The following is an 18454-nucleotide window of genomic DNA, read 5'->3' as shown; positions in this document are numbered from 1 at the left end:
GGCGGATGCTGCGGGCGCGCAGATTCCGCTCTCTTTCCCGTCTTACTACCCACGGAGGTCTCGCTCTCGACCAATCGCCTCCCGTTGGCGGGGGTTGTGCCATAAATGTCGCGCGGCTTATCCCGGACCCCGTCGCCAGATCGGCGCCACAGTGTTCACCACCAACGATATACTAGTCCGCACTTTTGGCGGCAGTAGCCCAGTCTAAGGTCCAATCCCCGAACCGAACGGTCGCCCAAAATACTTAGGTAAAGGTCTACATCCTTTCTCTCTTTCTTACTTTCTCTCTCACTCTCTCACGTTCTCTCTCGTTCTTTCTCTCGCCGACCGAGGCGGCCTGAGTTTTCTCGTTTCCTCGAGAGAAAGAGAAAGAGAAAAAAATAAAATAAAATAAACGAAGAAAAACCGCGAAAGGGGTAAAAAAAAAAAAAAAGAAACGACACGAGAGCCGTTGTGAGTGCACCCAGGGCGAAGGGACTTTCTCGCTAATCGCGCGAAATATCGCGCGCCCGCGAAGTGCGACAGTGAAAAAGGAAGCGCTTGGTCAGACGTGATCTCTCCTGCGGCGTCAAACTGCGTCGCATGTCTTTAGTAGGAACTCAATCTTTCGCTAATCACGCAAACAACACGTTAATGATCAGCCGTGTTTTCTTTACTTCATTAATTCTTTTATGTGTGTACCACGAGAGTGTTTTCACAAACTAACGACGCCACTAATTCATCGAAGACTCGTCGTCGATGCAGATTTAGACTAATTATTTTTAATAATTTTTATTACCGCTTGATGTATGTATATAACATATTAATATAATCTTAATGTATGTAATATTAATATAATAATGTACGATACTGTGATAATAAACAAAGAGATTGTGCAGTACTAGTTTTATTGTTACGCAACTCGTCGCGGTTTGTAAGAATTAATTCATTTGAAATTCACCACCGTGATACCCAAAGCTTTTATGCTCTTTCGTCGGCCAGTACAATTGCCCGATGTTATTTTAACGTGTTGTCTTTGCTCGCAAGACAAGCGCTGTCAGTTACGCATAATCGCGACCTCATTCGTGATCACACGTCCAAAACACTATTTCTACCGTTGCGTGACTAAATTGCTATCCCGTTGCCGTTTAAAGTGACGTTCCTCTCTGACAGCTGTATGTTTAAAATCGAGTACGATCGCGCAAAAGTACGCGAGACTTTCAAAAAGCTGCGAGCGGCACAAACTTGTGTCATTGCGTAATGTACACCTACGTTTTCATTTTAACATAATGTTATTTTTTTTTCTTTTGGTAAAATTAAATTTACGTTGCGAATAAAAAATAATTAAAGAATTTTTTTTTTTAATTTCTCCAAAATTAAGCCCCAAAAACAAATTTTATTTGAGTGTGACGTAGATATTTTTTTTAAACAACTCGATATATTTCGTTACATAATTAAGCGGAGGCATCGACGATTTAAAGTATATAATTATTTTATTCTTAAACCTGTTGAAATTTGAAGTTGAACGAAGAAATGCGCGATTTCGAGAATATGAAACGGCTTTAAAGCGACCCTTGTTAACGTCGAAGAATTCATTGTCCCCGCTCTCCCTACCGATCGCCTCCGCCTCCGGTGAATTCTAATTTCGTGAATGCGGGACTTGGCAATAGCCGGTGCGCATCGTCGTCGTCGTCTACGGTTTCCTTTTTATTGCAATACCAATTTCAGGCACCCGCGGCGGCACGGAACTCGCGCTGCGCCCGACGATCTTTTCGGGTTTATGCCAATTGCCCGAGAGCGGAGGAATTGTTTATAATAATTGGCAACGATTTGTTTAAAGGCTTACATAACGCCAGTGCGCGCTCGCGCGATAACGTATTTATACCGTCGACCGAGAATAGCCGATCCGCACGTTCCGCCAAGACCGATGCACGTCCGTTATAGCGTCCGTTCTCTTTCCGCCGTAAAAAAAAAAAAAAACCTCGAAAGAATTTGACTGTTAATCGAGAAACCGTCACACGAGCGTCACGTTGATGTCGCTAACATTTTTACTTCGTCGCTGGGAACGAAAGTAAGGCATAAATTCGCCAAATTTAATGTACATATGACCGAGTTTAAGGCGTTACTACTTTTCGCGTGCGCCAAGATCGAATTAAACGCTGCTACAGACGCGACCGTCCAAGCGATTTGAGACCTGTCACAACAAACGAGATCTGATCTAAAAAAAATAATTTTCTTTGTTTCAACATCCCGATGAAAATATATTGCAACTATACTGGTCGCTGAAAATAAATAGTTTCTATTCGACGCAGAATTAATTTCTCAAAACTGCAACGTTATAACATGTAATGTTTATGTAAAAGCTCAATGCTCGTTAGCTGTCGCAAGTCGCGACCGGTTGCTCGCGATTAATGTAGAACCAGCGCTGATTTTCTCAGCGGTACCGACAAAGTTTCGAGTTCGCGTCGCGGTGCACGAGAGTTTTTCTCCGCGTGGCTTTTTACGAGACCATCGCGCGGATTCCGGAAGCTTTTAGCCAGTCACGCGAGCTCCGTAGTCTAAAGAAGCGTATATTATACTTAGGATATTCGCGTTCGTCCGTTCGCTTGCCAAGTCGTCAATGTCGGGCTTCTAACACTTTCCTATTCATTCACGTGCGCAAAATACTTTCATTTTCTAGAAGTAATTTTTCTGCTTATACAATACTGTATTCCCTAACAGAATTTTTTTTACAAAGCATTTTTTTTTTTTACAGTAACCTGATAATAATATAATAATCGACGATTAAAAAATTCTTTAATTAAATTAGAAAGCATCTAAAAATTATTCAAGTGTCAGATATTCTGTAGATCAGCGAAGTTTGTGCTTGGATTGACTTAAAATGAACTCTACTTCGTGAATTCTATTTCAACGTAGGATATATTATATGTTGTCCTATTATTTAATCAAGCCGCATTATGTCAAGCTTGGCCATCTTACGAGGTCGCGTGGCGCGAGTAACGCGGGATTTTCAGCCAAGAATGCTAGAACGACAGGTGGAAGCATAGTCGTGAACCGTAATCCTCTTGTAACGCATCGGGAGGGTCAACTGTACTTCGCACGTGTTAACGAGAAAGTGCCAAACCTCTTGATTATTCCGTTTCTCCGTCACGCGTCTTTTCACGTGCGTATAACGTAACAGTGCATTCCTAAGTAAATATATTTTCGCGCGGAAATTTTTCTTTACTTGCAATAAATAATTGATTCGTTAATTAAAATATTTTAATTGTAAAAAGCCTGATTCTCAAGTCGATTGTAAGAGTAGAACGGTTTTTGAATCTACGTCCCAGATGATCCGACCGTGCCATATACATATATATTTTTAGAAGCCTAAAATACCAAGCTCATTCGGAGGGGAATTTCATTTATCTCTTAATGGCGTTTGCCTCTACGATGCTTATATCATTTAATTAGAAACTTTTTTTTCCGGCGTTTCTACGTCGTTGCTTGATTACGATAAAATGCGAACTCTCGCGGATTTTACATCTTCAAAAATTAAATCTCCTTCACTCGTAACGTGTAACATTATTTTTAGAAACTTGTTGAAAAAATCTTTCAATTCAACTTTACTGACGCCAGAAATCGACATAAATCGGTTAGCGTGTCAAGCACTCGATTCGTTCTCGCACGAGTACAATTTTAAAGCCGAGATATTCTCGGACAGTCTAGCGGAGGCAGCTATAACGAGTCAAAAGATTCAGATTCTAAACGCGTGACTTGAAAGATGACCCCCGTCTAATCGATACGTCGTTAGCATATTCGAAATGTCCAGCAAAATAATATTTAATTTAATAATAAATTAATAATAAAAATTGAGCTTTGCGGATATAAAGAAATGTAAGTTTCTTCCATCTTTAATGAATAAAAAAAAATTTTAATTAAATTTAGAATTACATTCGAGATCGTGGACGCGGAGATTGGCGTCGCACGCGTTTGATCGCGGCCCGATGCCGCAATCGCCATGACGGCGGGAGATTTTACGAGGTCATTATCGTCGGGACATACTGGTACCATGAGTCTCTAATGGGGATTCGCGAAAATCGGTCAAAGTCAGGCAGAGACTCGACGACTATGTTGCCTCAAGCACGCAGCTTCTCTCGATGCTTCCACCTGTTACCGACTAAAAACGGATCGGGGCCCGGGCATCCTAAATATAGCGGCCGCGAATCCGGGACTCTTGCGTCATGGCGCGTCGCTTGTGGGTGTCGCGACGTCCACCCTTTTTGCTTATTCGAAAATCCCAGCCACAGAACAAACCGCGAGAACTACGAAGATCTGTTTTCCTTCCCGCAGACTTGCTACGCTTTCGAAAAACGGACTAAAGAGTTCGAAACTGTGCTCGCGCGACGCGAATAAAAATTATCTATTGCTGCGACTGAAGAAATTCGTATTCGTTATTTTGATTGATTTTTAAGAAACCAATTGAGAGCGGGGAAATGTAATTTTATCCGATTAAAATCGCAGATTATTTCTTGCTTGGGCGTAAATTTTGACGATAACGATATTAGAATTTTGTAACCGTAACGTTATTAAAAATGAAAAAATAATGCCGCAATTAATAACAGTAATTGATAAAATTGACGAATAAAAAATATGACGTTGCGAACCTAAGTCATATTGCACGTGCGTGTACTTAACGCAAATAAGATATACACACTTATCAAATAAGACTAACGCAACAAGTAACCCCATTTTCACACTTCATCTTCACGACCTTCAGTCATTCCCGCCGAGAATGAAACAGGAATATCTGCGAAACCGCTCGGACGATCCAGGCCGACTATAAAGTACGCGGGACGCTAAAATTAGCGGTGTCCGTTGCGTCAACAAAAAGAAAAACGACGCTCCCGTTTTGTGTCACAGGCCGCTATTGGCTAGCAGCGCGAGAAACCAATCTTGCTTTCTCACGCGATCGAAAGCGGGACGCGACTACGTGACAATTTTCAAATTACAAATCTGAGCATGTATTTGTTACATTTCGTTCAATTTTAAAATAGTGTCGCGGCGTTGCAATAAATTGTTGCGCGATTTAGAAATGTTACAATAATGCTGCACGGAAATTAAATTAATTTAAAAGTTAACTCGTATTATTCGCATTGTCTTTTTTTTAGATCTTTTGGCGTCATTAAATATTCTTAATAATTAATAAGTACGATAAAAAATAATTAATTAAAGTAGAAGCGATAAACGAATTTATTTACTGACTATCGGCTTATGTCTTGAACAAATAACGGAAACAACTGCGTCGTGATAATGGATTGCGGAAATGGGGCACAGTTTACCGAGGCAAGGTTAAAAAAGCACAGCCGCACCTACGCCGGCTGTTAAATTTAATGTGGCTTATGCAATCACCTTGAGCCATAAGAATTTTGTGTACATTTATTATCTCCCTCATAGGAACTTTGTTTTCGACTGTGCTTTTTTTCTTTTAATGCACAACTCTTTTATTCTACTAAAAAAAACCATGCGACTTACCCATCTGCATGAGCCCCAGCGGAGTTGAAGAGTTCTGCTGTTGGCTGTAACATAAAATAAAATATATTATTATAGACATGTAAATTGGTTCATGAAATTAATTAAAAAATAAAGATAAAAGTTTTTATTTAATATTTTATTTTTTAAAAATGTATATTCACCTAAGAGTTGCTCCGCCGATGCAGGATGCCCCCCGGGCCTGCTCCTCCTCTCAGATGGGACGAGACATCCTTCCGCGTAGTCACTCGCGAACATCCCGACCGTGATTTTAAAAAATTATTAATTACTCTCGCGCGTTTCTGTTCGGCACTCGCGATTAAAATATAAAGTCGTCCGAATACGGCAGCATTAATCTGTAACAAAAAAAAAATAAATATAATTTAATAAACGCCAAGTTAATTCAGGTGTCGTACAAATTTTTTACAGATAGCATAAAATAAAACAAGTATTCAAATTTCTGTTGCATGGCTTTAATAATCTTCACAATCTTCGCGCGAAAAAGAGGTTCTTGCAAAGAGTCGAAGGAATAAAAACTATTATAAGTCGCGAAAATATTTTCGATCGCATTCTCGTGACCCGAAAATCCAGTTTTCAGTAGTGATTACATTCAACCAAACTACTTGTTCATTTTTTTAATTTTTTTATTACAGCGAACGAGTGTGGTTAGCAGTTCAATAGAGTGGCAAAATGGACGCGCGATTCAGAAGCAATCTCGACATGATCGGGCGTAACGAGCCCATCACAAGGAAGGCGAAATTTTGGCAGAGTTACGTACGGGCCCTGAAAGGTGAGAACGCTCACTTTAACACGTAAATTTAATTTTAACGTCGTGCAAGACATCGGAGATTTCTTATTAAATTTCTTATAAAAATTTCGACAAACAGGCACCGATGACATCAGAGCTCCCGAGCACACTCACAGACCCCGCGGCATTTTCCGCTCGGAATTTCCTGAGCTGCATTCCACCTCGTGGCCGTTTGGAAAATCAATCTACGAAAATCCGATTCACGCAGCCGACCGTATTAATGTTCCCGGATACAGGTATGTACGGAGTAATTTTCTTTCAACTTTATTATATTAAAAAAAAAATATATATATACATATTTATATGTAAGGAATAAAAATCAACCGTTCCCGTATTTTACATACGTTGACACTGTAAAATAAAATAGAGTAGATGCAACTGCAATGACGCGAAGCTCAGAAAGCACACAAATAATTTTGTATCTAATACAGTTGGCCATTTACATGTGTTTCTTTTTTACATTGCAGCACATTATTCGTACGACGAATGTATTCTAGATATGCCTTGTATATCGATTCTTGGCAGACATTCAAAAATACGGAAATCTAAATATACCTGTGCCGGCCTACTTTACGAAATTTTACTCCTACTTTCTAGTGATAATAATCGATATAGCAGCGAAACGTACATAATAAACTTTTAACATTTTATTTGAACAAACGGAGAAATTTAAACAATTTAAGAAATATATACTTGCGATCTCAGATGCTGCAAACAAAACGATTACGCGTTCCGAATTTATGAACGCTAAATCGTTAACGCGAGCTTACTTCTTTTTCAGGTATTTACCCGTGCATCGTGAGATCTACGGTTACTCGCCAAGGCAACTGTATCCCCATCAGTACAAACCCGTAGAACGCTTCACCCCCGGTACGTACTAAAGAACTGTGACCGAAAAAGTCCAAAAGAGAGTGAACGGCGTCTTAAAGAAAGAAAAAGAAAAAAAAATCGAAAGCGCGAAACGAAACGAAAACTCATAATACCTCGATGTCGAACGAGAAAGCGAGAGAGAAAGAGAGCGTGAGAGAAAGAGAGAATGTGAGAAAAAAAAACGAGAGAAAGAGAGAGAGAAAGAAAGAAAAAAAAAAAGAAAGACCTCGCGCTCTTCGAACGAGCGGAGGAAGAGTTAGAGCCGAAAAAACGGGAGTAAGAAACGAGGAACAGCATGAACGTGGAGAACGGATCTAACGAAAGTCACCCTAAGGCGTACCGTACCGAAATGTGTTAACAAATAACCGTACTTCTCGTGGGCACTTCCTAAGATTAAGTTCTCGATGTGTGACCCGGTGCTTTTGGCTTCTGGCCGGCGTTTATGAAAGGACGAAAGAGTTAAGAAAAATCCAAGGAGGATGAACGATCATTCTCAGCAGAAAGACATCGTCGCATCTTACGCGCGCACGCGACTCTCCGGGCTTTTCTCAGAAGCCAGAAACGCCTTGCCGGAGAGATATCGTACATCACATTTTTACCCACCCTCGCCTGCACGTTTAACCCAAAAGAAAAGAAGCTGTCGAAAAGCGGATCCTCTCAACCCCTTGCCCACCTCTAGCCCCCTCTTCCCCCCCTTCAAAGCCCGACTTTAAAGCCGCGTGTCGTAATTGCTCCGACGTGTAAAATGCGTACGGCACTTTTCGTCAGTCGGACCGTTTGTTTTAGTCTCGCTGTAAGCCACAGTAATAATCGTGTCTACCTTCATACCATATGCCATGTGTAATACTAATTATTTTACGCGTCTCTCTTTGTATTTAAGTTATTATATCTTATGTCGTTATACATATATGAGAACACACATTTACGTACGTATAAATATATGTACAATATGTTTCAATATCTGGAGACTTCTCTGCCTCGCGACGCTCCACTTCAGAGTGTCATCCCCCGTATTTTAGAGTCCTAACCGTTTGATAAAAAGACCGAACTCGGATCGCCGTGAAACTCGCAATAAAATGCCTCCACACATTAAAACATTTGATATTTAAATCACGATAGTTTTACAATTGCTTCAAGTATCTAAATTAACATTGCTTCCCATTGTCATATTAGCTTCCAAATTAATTTCCTAAATTCTTTATTTTCTCGTATAAAAATTTTCTTACTTTAATGATTATTCTATATTTCTAATGAATCATATCAACTAACCTAATTTCAACGAGCTGCGCCAACGAATCAATCATACTATCGACGTTTAACCCCGAAATCGAGCAATCAAGCATCACGGATCATCGTTTGCCATCCTATCGATCATGGATCATACCGAAGGTGCCGCTCTGTGACTCATCCCGAGCGAGAAAGCATTTCCTAGCTCGCCGTGTGTCCAGTAATGAATCAGAATCATCAGAACTGGGGGTATCATTTGTCGATTCGCTCCGATCACGCACGCCCTTGAGCATAGATTTCTTATTTCCAGGCGCTAGACCGAACAAGTGGCTCATACTGAATCGCATCATCGATCTGAGCGACCTTAGACGCCAACAGATCTCTCGAAAATGGGAGACTAAAGAGCGAATCGTGCTTACCTCTCGAGCGCGACGTCATTGCTTGCGAAATACTATCTAACGCCATGCACGGTCCCAATAATCCTCGCTTTGCAAATCACGCCGCACTGTACGCTGGAAAGGCGGATATGTGGCGTGAGCTGCGACGACGGTGGCTAGAGTACGTGACCTTGCCGTGGTGTGCGTCGAATTTTACACGGAGCGCGTACACGTGCTACGTAGCGCAATAATCCTCAAAGACTGGGTAAGGGGGAACGCGCCCCCACTACTACTACACTCGCACTCGGCCGAGGGTGGGGATGAGGACGGCAAAAATCACGTACGCTCGCCGACGTCATCGGAGCAAAAGCCGTATCTGCTTTCCATACATACACACATTTATAGAGGAGAGCAATATCGCTTAGCGTATTAACGTCTAATAAAATTGTTCCACGTAATAAATATAAAGCCAAATATCGATTTTTTTTTTTACAAATATTCTTTTAGTCTCAACTAAATTTCAGAAATTTAGCCAGTCACAAAAAATGGAAAGCTATTTTCTTAAAAGACTTAAATACATTTTTGATAAAGGTCTGTAGGGTTCATTTTATGCTCTTTATAAAAATGACAACCGTAAAAAAATAAATTTCGTTCTATATAATTTTTGTTACGCGTTCTCCAACCTAATTTTCAATTTTTCAATATGCAATGTAAGATATTTGCAAGAACAGGATGCGCGCACGCAGTATTCAGGTCTCCTTAACTCTTGCAGCTGAGGTGGAGGTCGCAGCTTGATGCAAAAAATCTGCGTGAGCCGAAAAGGAGATAAACAGCAAATTGAAAGTGGGCTAAAGCGATGGATAAAAAATTGACTTTTCTGATTGTCACGTGCACTTTAAGAAGCATTGTACATCAATCATATATCATAAATTAGTAAATAAATAATTACGCAATAAAATGGGACTGCAGCTGACACAGAGTGTGTGATAAATGTATGATAATCCTATCAAAGATAAAAGCCTAACACAGACGTAGATCGTGCGTAAATATTTTAACTAATAAAAAAAAAGAATTAAAAAGATGTGTGGAAAAATTCTCCTTTTCGAAAAGATTTTGATTAAATAAATTGATACAATACATGGCCGCCAAAACTTGAAAAAGCTGGAAATTTTCTCTCGATGCTTGCGCGTTCTAATTCGTGCTTTCGATTTTTCAGACACGACATCGTCGCCTGTTGCCTTAGAAAAATTTATTTAAATCCTCTTATCACAATGCAAATGTGCTAAAAAATATTTAAAACGAAAGTACACAAAGATACACTTACACTCGATATAAATTACTAAAATTACTTTTGACAACGTACACTTTTTAATATTACTGCATTCGTAATTGCAAAAAAAAAAAACAAATTGCTTTACAATTTAATATAAAATAAGAGATGTATGGCGACGAAGAAAAATCGAAAGTTTCCTTTTAATACACGCTCTAATCGACAATAATATATGCACGCGTATTTACTAACAATAAACAGAATTAATTAACGTGCAATTAATTACAACCAGATCCAAAAATTTCTATCTTTTTCAGGATATGGCATGTACTTTACTTTCGTTAAATTTCGATCCCCTATCCTCCCTGGAACCCGTCTTTTTTAGCTTTTAAGTGATCCACCTCCGCCAAACATAATTTTTCCATGACTTGAAATTGCATAATTAACGACTGCTAATCTACGATGATTACATGGACGTATACGGATCGTCAATATTCATAGAGGATCGCCACGAATACTATACATAGTTTACGTTGGATTGCACACCTGGACTTTAGTACGTATCGATCTCTAACGAAGAATTAGACGTAATTTATGGAAGCTTAGAGAGCCTGAGCTTGAGCAGTGTGATTCATTAACTGACATGACAAATGGTAGAACGTTGATAAGTCATATTAATTTACATTAATAACAAAAAAAAATTATAGCCATCATAAATTAGAAAATTAAAAACGGTGGAATTAAAATTATTAATATATCAATTGTCATTTCCATTTAAATAGCACACGTAGTAATAATCACACGAAAGGAAAGTTTGGCGAGCTCTACCCGAGTGGAAATTTATCTAGCATATCTAATTTTGCAATTAGATCGCGCATATTAAATATATTTCTTAACTCATGACTGTCTAAAAAAATCAAGTCGTCATTCAAAAAAAAGAGAAACAAAATCTGTTCACTATCGGTCGTCTGTCTAGTCACTGTCCGGCGCGGACCATGTTTCTAAATAGATACCTAAACTTTTTTTCGCCGCGTATTTGTTTACTGTTGTGATCTGATCTTACGCAAAGCCAGCTCGACTGCCGAAATCGCCGGGCAAACCAGTTTTCGCCACCCGCCGCCCGCGCGTCCTCCACCTTGCGAACTCAGAACGCGAAGACTGCCGGCCAGATGTCAACACACGCTCGCACTAACACTACCGCGGCGGTCATCGAACCCGGCGACCAGCGATTTCGGCAGTCGAGCACTTGTTAGGTAGGTCAAGACGCGAAGTAGACTTAGCGCACGGCGAATAATCATGTAATACCTAGCGCGTTTTGAATGTTACATTTTTTACTCGGTGCTGGACAAGTTTTGCTAGACAGCGACGAGATGAACCATTAATTGGCTTGTTAATTATATAGGTAACGGTGAAAATAAATTTTCACTCGGGTGGTTTGGCCGCAGTTGTAAGTTAGACAGCTAAAGCACAGTTTAGCGGTACAAAGCGTCGTTTCTCTTTTTCGAATTTTGTGATAACCGAGCAATATTTTTTTTTTTGACATCACAAACCGCCGCAGCTATTTTTCCGTCACGGACTTTTTGAAGCAGCTTTTTTCCACAAGGTTAGTATGCTTTTTTTTCCATTTTACGTGACGTTATGCCTATTTTTTTTTTTTTTTTTTATGACAACGCTGATTTTTCATACAATGTGAAAAGTGACTCGTGTGCGACGCGAGTTTACGCTAGCTTTTGATAATAGATCCTCTATGACACAAGGGATGACATTTAAGTAGACGCGCACGGCTTATTACGATATCGGAACGAGGGACGAAACCCTAACATTTTATCTTCCCGCATCTCCTACAGACAAACCAATTTATAGCTTTAAGTGAAAATTTTAAGCAGCTCGTAATAGCTGGTACGTCGCAAACATCAATCTCCTTGCTAATTATTATTTTATATTAACACTATATTTTAATTTTTAATTTTTAATTTTATATTAAGACTGATGGCATCCGCTAATTAAAGCAGAAACCCAATAAAATACATACATGCATGCATCGGTATAACTTAAATTTTTGAATTGTACCCCTCCCAAAAAAAAGCAATGCATTCAAATAAATTTTTTAATTTTATTTTGTACATCTACATTTACCCAAAAGTAATACGTTTATTTCTTAATATATATTTTAATTTAATACTTCAATGCAATGTAATATTAATGCTTCCTGTGTTTCATGCACGATGTATGTATGTGTGCTTAATATAAAATTATTATTATTATGATTGCGAATATTGTAAAAGTAATCGAAAATAAATTAAGAGTAATTAAAACGCCTACTTGCTAAAACACTAAGAGGAGAGAAAATAAAGCGTAAAAGCAAAAATCAATTTTGCAAGTATTCGGCCATTTAAATAAATTTTAATCAAAGTTTCATTATCATTAGATGCTAAAATAAATCTTGAAAGTTACTTGTCTATCAGAAAAAATTGAAGCATATTAACAAAATTAAATAAATGTAAAACTTTATGTTTTTTGCTAATATGAAGACATATTACGTTAATTTAACTAATGGTCTTCAACAAACAAACAAAAATAGTATATAATTATTTAATTAAAAAAATGAAAAGTACATAATTAAAAGATATTTTTTTTCTGGCAGCGCAAAAAGGAATTATATATATTTCATGCTATAAATTTTTAATATCGGTAATATTTGACCATTTAATATAAAAAAATACTAGATTAAATTTAATTCATCTCTCCAACAATTTAATGAATATTCCTCCATGCGTTTGCCAATTATTTAAAATAAGCCCAACGACGAGAATCCGACACATTTTTCGTAAACCATTTTAAATTAATTTTTAATATCTGTTCAATATCTATTCAATATTTAATATATAAAAATTTATATATTAAAATTTAAAGTGATGCAAGCATGTACGCGGATTCCCGACGTTATAATACCTATAAATTAACGTACGCCAGTCTTTTTGGATGGAGCACAGTGAATATTGCAAAACCAATTCCGATTTGGTAATTTTAAATATTCTAGCAAAACTGTTTAAACAATTTATATGTGACTAAAATCATACTATATAGTTATAAAAAAATTTTTTAATTAATTACAAAAGGTATTTGCAAATAGTTTCGACCAAAGAGATATACGAAAAAAAAATTGTAAGATGACTTTTGCCTTTATTCTCACGATGATAAACTGTATATGCAGCAAAACCATTCGACGCTGAAAAGGCCTGGACCGATCACCTAAACCGCTTGGCAGATATCGACAGAATGTACCCGAGCAAATCACCGCTTCTGGCTCGTCACTTAAGCTCACCGCTCAGCACGAAACGATTGTTCGACATTCACGGTAAGTAACGATGCAAAAAATATATAAAATAATGCGGAACGACTCGTAAACTTATTGTCGAGTGACTTTTATTTCGTTGAAAAAAAAAAAAAAAAAAGAAAGAAACGGAACGTGTCCTGCCTTAAATCTCGTCTTACAAATAAAAAGAGGGATGACTCGTTCTAGCAGCTTTGGCAAGTCGTAAAGATAGCATTTGCTAAACAATCGATGCTAATAATATTTCGTTTGGACGCGCAAGGGAAGCTTCGAAGGTTGTTTTACAGCCGCGTGTACGACTTTATATAACCGGTATATATTTATAAACAATATCCACCTCGACTAGGAGCTCAGCTGAGATTGCGGCGTCAGTCCGCAATTGATTCCAATTAAATTCGTCTCGCGCGCAGGTAATCTTGTGGACGACGACTTCTTATTACCACGTCCATCGGTCTTGCTGCGCAAGAAGCCCTACTACGACCTCCTGGAACCATCACCGATGGCACCTATCAGCGCGTTCACCAGGGACCCATGGTGGTACCCGAGCTACGCGCCTTATATTCCGAGCTACGCTCAAGCCCGCACGCCGTTTTTTCTGAGAGACAGCTATCTAAGTCCGATTAAGCGTAGCTATCTATGGAGCCGACATCCCTTCAGGCCCTTCGGTATGTACAAGCCCACCTCGAGTACCACTTAATTCATTGTAACACCCAGAGATCAATGCCGATTCAAATTTAATCGTCAGATTAATAAATCAGTGATCACGCACTGTATCAATTGTATTCGATGATAATGACAATTTTCTATTTAACATTAAAACGCGCAATTAAATGACGATTGTGCAAATTTACGTGACGTGAAATGGCATTGGTCGTTGACAAACATTGACTGCAGATGCTATTAAAAGATGTCGAAGCATTACGAAATTTCCGCTAAGTCGTAGTTAACACATGCTACCATGCAGTAAGCTTTTAATTTTGAATTTTTTAATCGATCTGGAAAAGACGCGTCAAATATCTAAATAGCTTTAAAAAAAAAAAAAATGTAAAATCTGCAGTCAGTAATTATAATATTTGCGATTACTATTGCTCTTTAACGTCTTTAAAAAAAAAGCATTTGTAATCGCGAATGTGAATCGCATTTAAATCTAGACTACTGTTGCAAAAGTAACTTCTCAAAAATTTATGGAACATTAATCGAACAGTAAGGCACAGTAGTCTAGAACGCAATGCATTTTTTAACCTGCGTTTAACATTAATTGTATTACAGTTTAAATGCCATCTTACAGAAAACGAAATATTTTTCGCAAAAAGTGTTTTGCGCTTCCATTCGTTTTCGTAATATACGTGAGTTATTGGAATTCGCATTCATGCGTCTATTTTTTTACCAGTAGAATAGCAATAGTCCGGGCACGGGTTTTAATAATTTTTCACGTTTATCGACGTTAAACATTTAGGAAACGTTTCTACTGGCGAAAACTCTTCTCTCGCTTATCCTTCAATCAAAATCAATCAATCAATTTTCTAAAAAGTTTTATAACGATTAAATTTCATTATCTAAGATTTAAATGCAGTTCTTCTTTTTTTTTAATTAAGAAAAATAATGTGACGATCAAATTTAATATAAACTTTGTTCTGGAAATTTAATTGGCTACTCGACGCATGAATTAAGTGGTAGAAGTCGTCGCCAGTCGTGACGTTGTGAAACGGATCGGAATATCCTTTCACTTGTCACGTCGATCGAAAATATAAACCGTTGCAGCAGAGATATTTGGCACCTAGACGATGTCGTTAGTGATTTTGGCACGAGCCGCTATCACCTTAGCCGAACTGTAAAATCGACGAACACCTGGTGCCAAAGCTGGCGAAATTTTGGGCAACTTTGTTTTTTGAACGCGTTCCACGTTTTTCAACAGACTGCGAAATTTTGTTCCCGTTTGATTATTGAGTGGGCGCTTTTCTTTTGAAGACAAACGTTACATAATTTTTTTCCCTTCGTCTAAACTAAATAATAAGATTGTGTAAATGTAAAGGAAAGAGTTTTCAATGTCGGAAAGATGTCAACGTTGCAAGTACCTTTCAGGCACTTTTTCAGAAACGGGCCGCTCTCGCGATGACTATCAAAATAATCTACGACTACGACTAAATAAAATCAGATTCCTCGTTTCGATTAATTTTCGTAAAAAAAAAATTAATTAAATCAAGGAACATGATTTTGTCAAATTATAGTCGCGAATTATTTTGATTACGCGTGGCGAAAGCGGGCGACGTAATTCATTGCCAATTCGTTTGAAATCTTATCAGAGACAAGTGATTAACGACGGACACGACACTATCGACTTGCAACTGAGAGCATCCGATGCAGATTGGATGTAATGGACCGATAATTACAGCAAACGAATGTCTATCATTTCAGGATCGTTATACTACTATTATTCGCAGCCAGTTCCACGATTTCACTTTACCAGCCCGTGGTATAATAAACGTACCTCGTATTAAGCGAAAAAAGTGAGCGATAAGAGATTAAAGTGGTCGAAGTGTTGAATTCCCCTTTCGCACCCCATTCACTCGTTTAATAAGTCAAACAATCAGTAATCTCAATCCGAGTCGGTCGGGAATAGTGGTGGCGCATCACGATTCCGAAAACGGTCATCGTTTGCGTCATTTAAAGCGTATTACGCTCGCTATTAACACGCAAGTAGAACGTAACAAATATGAGTGATCAGCGTATATACATACACATCGTAATAGGCCCGTATGACCGACGGCTGTTTGAATGAGAGAAAATTTCGGGCCTCTTAACCCTTGGGCTACCACGCGCCTTTCTTCGTTACTCGTAAATTGCTACCCTTGCAGAAATTCCCAATTTAACACCGCCGCGTTAATACCGAAAGTAACTTATTTCGAGTACTAAAAGCACTGAACGGCGAGGCCTTTAATACTCAAAGTGAGCTATTTTCAGCATTTACTCGGCAATGTTAAACTGGGAGCTTCTACAAGGGGATTGTATCGATAGTCCCGTTGGAAAATGCGTTTCTCCTCCCCTCGCGGTAACTCCGATTACTCCGTGTATTAACTCGTTTGTTCTTTTTTTCCCAAATGTTTTTTCCCAGAATGCGTTACAGCAATGTACCCTAATCTTTGGTGTAATTATTAATTACCGGGCCGTTACTCCGGCTGAGGAGCCGCTGGCAGAGTCTCGAACACGCGGTATGTGCCCGACAACATCTGCCTACCCCAGTGGTGAAATAATTGTATTTACACAGTGATTAAAAAAAAAAAAATAAAAAAGCGCTCTATTCCGCAAATTACGACCGTTGCATGATATATATACTTGTCACATTTATCTGTTAACACCAGAAGAATTTTCTTTCTCAAAAATAATTCTGTAATATATTTAATATTGCGATTAAAGTGAAAAATATCAGAAAAATAATACGCTTTTTTTTTAAACGAAGCGAGAGGTATTGTATCTTCTGGTGTTAAAATCGATGTTCATATCACGTGTGAATAATTTGCAAATCATATTATATCACTCACCGCTTATGGGATCGACGTTCAGCGTAAAGATGAGTCGTTCCTCGGCTGTCCCCGAAGACGGAAGCGGCAGTCTAGAAGCGTCGTAGCCGAAGGGTTTTTCTTAACGAAACATCTTCTAATTTCTCACGTAATCGGTAGCATAATCATCTAATCATATAGTTGTTTCACAACCTCTCACGACGGTCTGTATGAGACTTGACAGCCTATAATTTTACAAACCATCATTTTATTCCTTTTTTCATTTTTTCAAATACGCATATTTTTAATTAACTTATTATTGTTCATATCGTACATAAAATTTTTTTTTTTTAAACGAGAGACACTCGTGTATCGAATACTTATGTCTCAAACACCCCTCTAGAAAAGTGTAGCAGGGGGTCTCGTTCACGGTGCAATGTTTCTGTTCGACGTAGTAGCTAATACATCAATATCAATTTCGCGTAGAATAGTCCGTGTTGCCGCTCGTAATTTGCCAATTTATAGCTTGCTGTGTTGAGTTTAGACTCATACTTAGCGACTGACGTTAATACTTTAATAACCGTGTTCACGTTGTACTTATGAATGACTAACTGCTACCAATATAGTCGAAACATTTCACCGTATACGACAACGTGCAAAAATTTATGTTTTTTAATGTTTGACTATACGTACATTGTATGAAATTTCCGTGAAATTGTCAAATTGAACTTCTCTGAAGATTTCTACTGAAGGTTGCGATAACAATTTAAAGATTAATTGAGAATACGGTAATTGGACGTGTAAGAGAACCATTTTTAAGGTCCACTGAATTCACCTGTTGAACATGACGAATATCTAATTCGTCAGCTATGTTTCTGCATTTATTTTAAACGTCAACGCGTATCAATTCATTTTGTTTGCTTCCTCCAGTAGAGAACCTCGGAGTATCAGTCTCTTATGGAAAAGTAATAAATCAAAAATTAATCTTATCAGCGGTATTGATTATCGCGTTGATAAGCGCAATTAAATCAATATCATAATTCGTGGTCTCTTAAATATTATACTTTATCGTTTAAATACTTTTCCATAAGTGCACGTGATTATATTTTCGTTTTACTTTTATGTAATCAACATATTTCTCTTTTTGCAGCTCACGCTTACTGATGACTACCTGGTGCCACACGGAAAGCGTGAAATACAAAAAAAATAAAAAACGATAAAAAAACGATAAAAATATCTGAAAAAGGTTAATAAAAAAAGATCAACCGAGAAAGAGAAAAAATTTGCATCATGTCCTGAAAAAATTTTGACGCCTCTATCACAGCACATATTTCCACGGAATTATATTTATTTATTAACATTTCTCGTCATACGATTTATTGTACCTCTCATCCACGATTTGAAATAAAATACACTGCCAAAATTTTATTACAGACGAGTTAATTCACCCAATTTTTCTAGCATATTTTTTAAGATAACATTTCTTTAAATATAATTATAACATAACTGTAATAATTTTTTATATAATAAAAATAAAAAAAAGCCTTATTTAAAAATAAATAAAAAAAATTAATATGTAAA

General features: G+C 37.9%; 2 protein-coding genes across 5 annotated transcripts in view; one reads left to right on the top strand and one right to left on the bottom strand.

The window, feature by feature from the left end:
* LOC139111511 (circadian clock-controlled protein daywake) overlaps positions 1-17054 on the bottom strand; it is a 131538-nt gene extending 114484 nt beyond the window's left edge. The window contains exons 1-2 of the mRNA XM_070671847.1: positions 16916-17054; positions 5494-5846 (exon numbers count right to left, since the gene is read on the bottom strand). The gene's annotated coding sequence lies outside the window, so the exon portion shown is untranslated. The remainder of the gene's footprint in view (positions 1-5493; positions 5847-16915) is intronic.
* On the top strand, positions 92-18301 carry Mf (myofilin). Of its 4 annotated transcripts, none has more exons than XR_011547221.1 (8): positions 92-248; positions 6144-6280; positions 6378-6534; positions 7080-7168; positions 13257-13400; positions 13787-14041; positions 16489-16585; positions 18024-18301. XR_011547221.1 is itself a non-coding variant. In XM_070671833.1 (8 exons), the coding sequence occupies exons 2-7, from the start codon at positions 6181-6183 to the stop codon at positions 15872-15874; spliced, it is 828 nt and encodes a 275-aa protein (XP_070527934.1). In that variant the 5' UTR covers positions 92-248; positions 6144-6180; the 3' UTR covers positions 15875-15883; positions 18024-18301. The 4 variants fall into 4 exon arrangements, 3 of the variants coding, with proteins under 3 accessions (XP_070527934.1, XP_070527936.1, XP_070527935.1); XM_070671833.1 differs by lacking the exon at positions 16489-16585 and adding an exon at positions 15792-15883; XM_070671834.1 differs by lacking the exons at positions 92-248; positions 16489-16585 and adding exons at positions 436-591; positions 15792-15883.
* The last annotated feature ends 153 nt before the right edge of the window (positions 18302-18454 follow it).

The sequence above is a fragment of the Cardiocondyla obscurior genome, linkage group LG24 (assembly GCF_019399895.1).
Source record: "Cardiocondyla obscurior isolate alpha-2009 linkage group LG24, Cobs3.1, whole genome shotgun sequence".
Lineage (NCBI taxonomy): Eukaryota > Metazoa > Arthropoda > Insecta > Hymenoptera > Formicidae > Cardiocondyla > Cardiocondyla obscurior.
The sequence above is the reverse complement of the archived record's forward strand: the minus strand, read 5'-3'. Positions and strand labels throughout refer to the sequence as shown.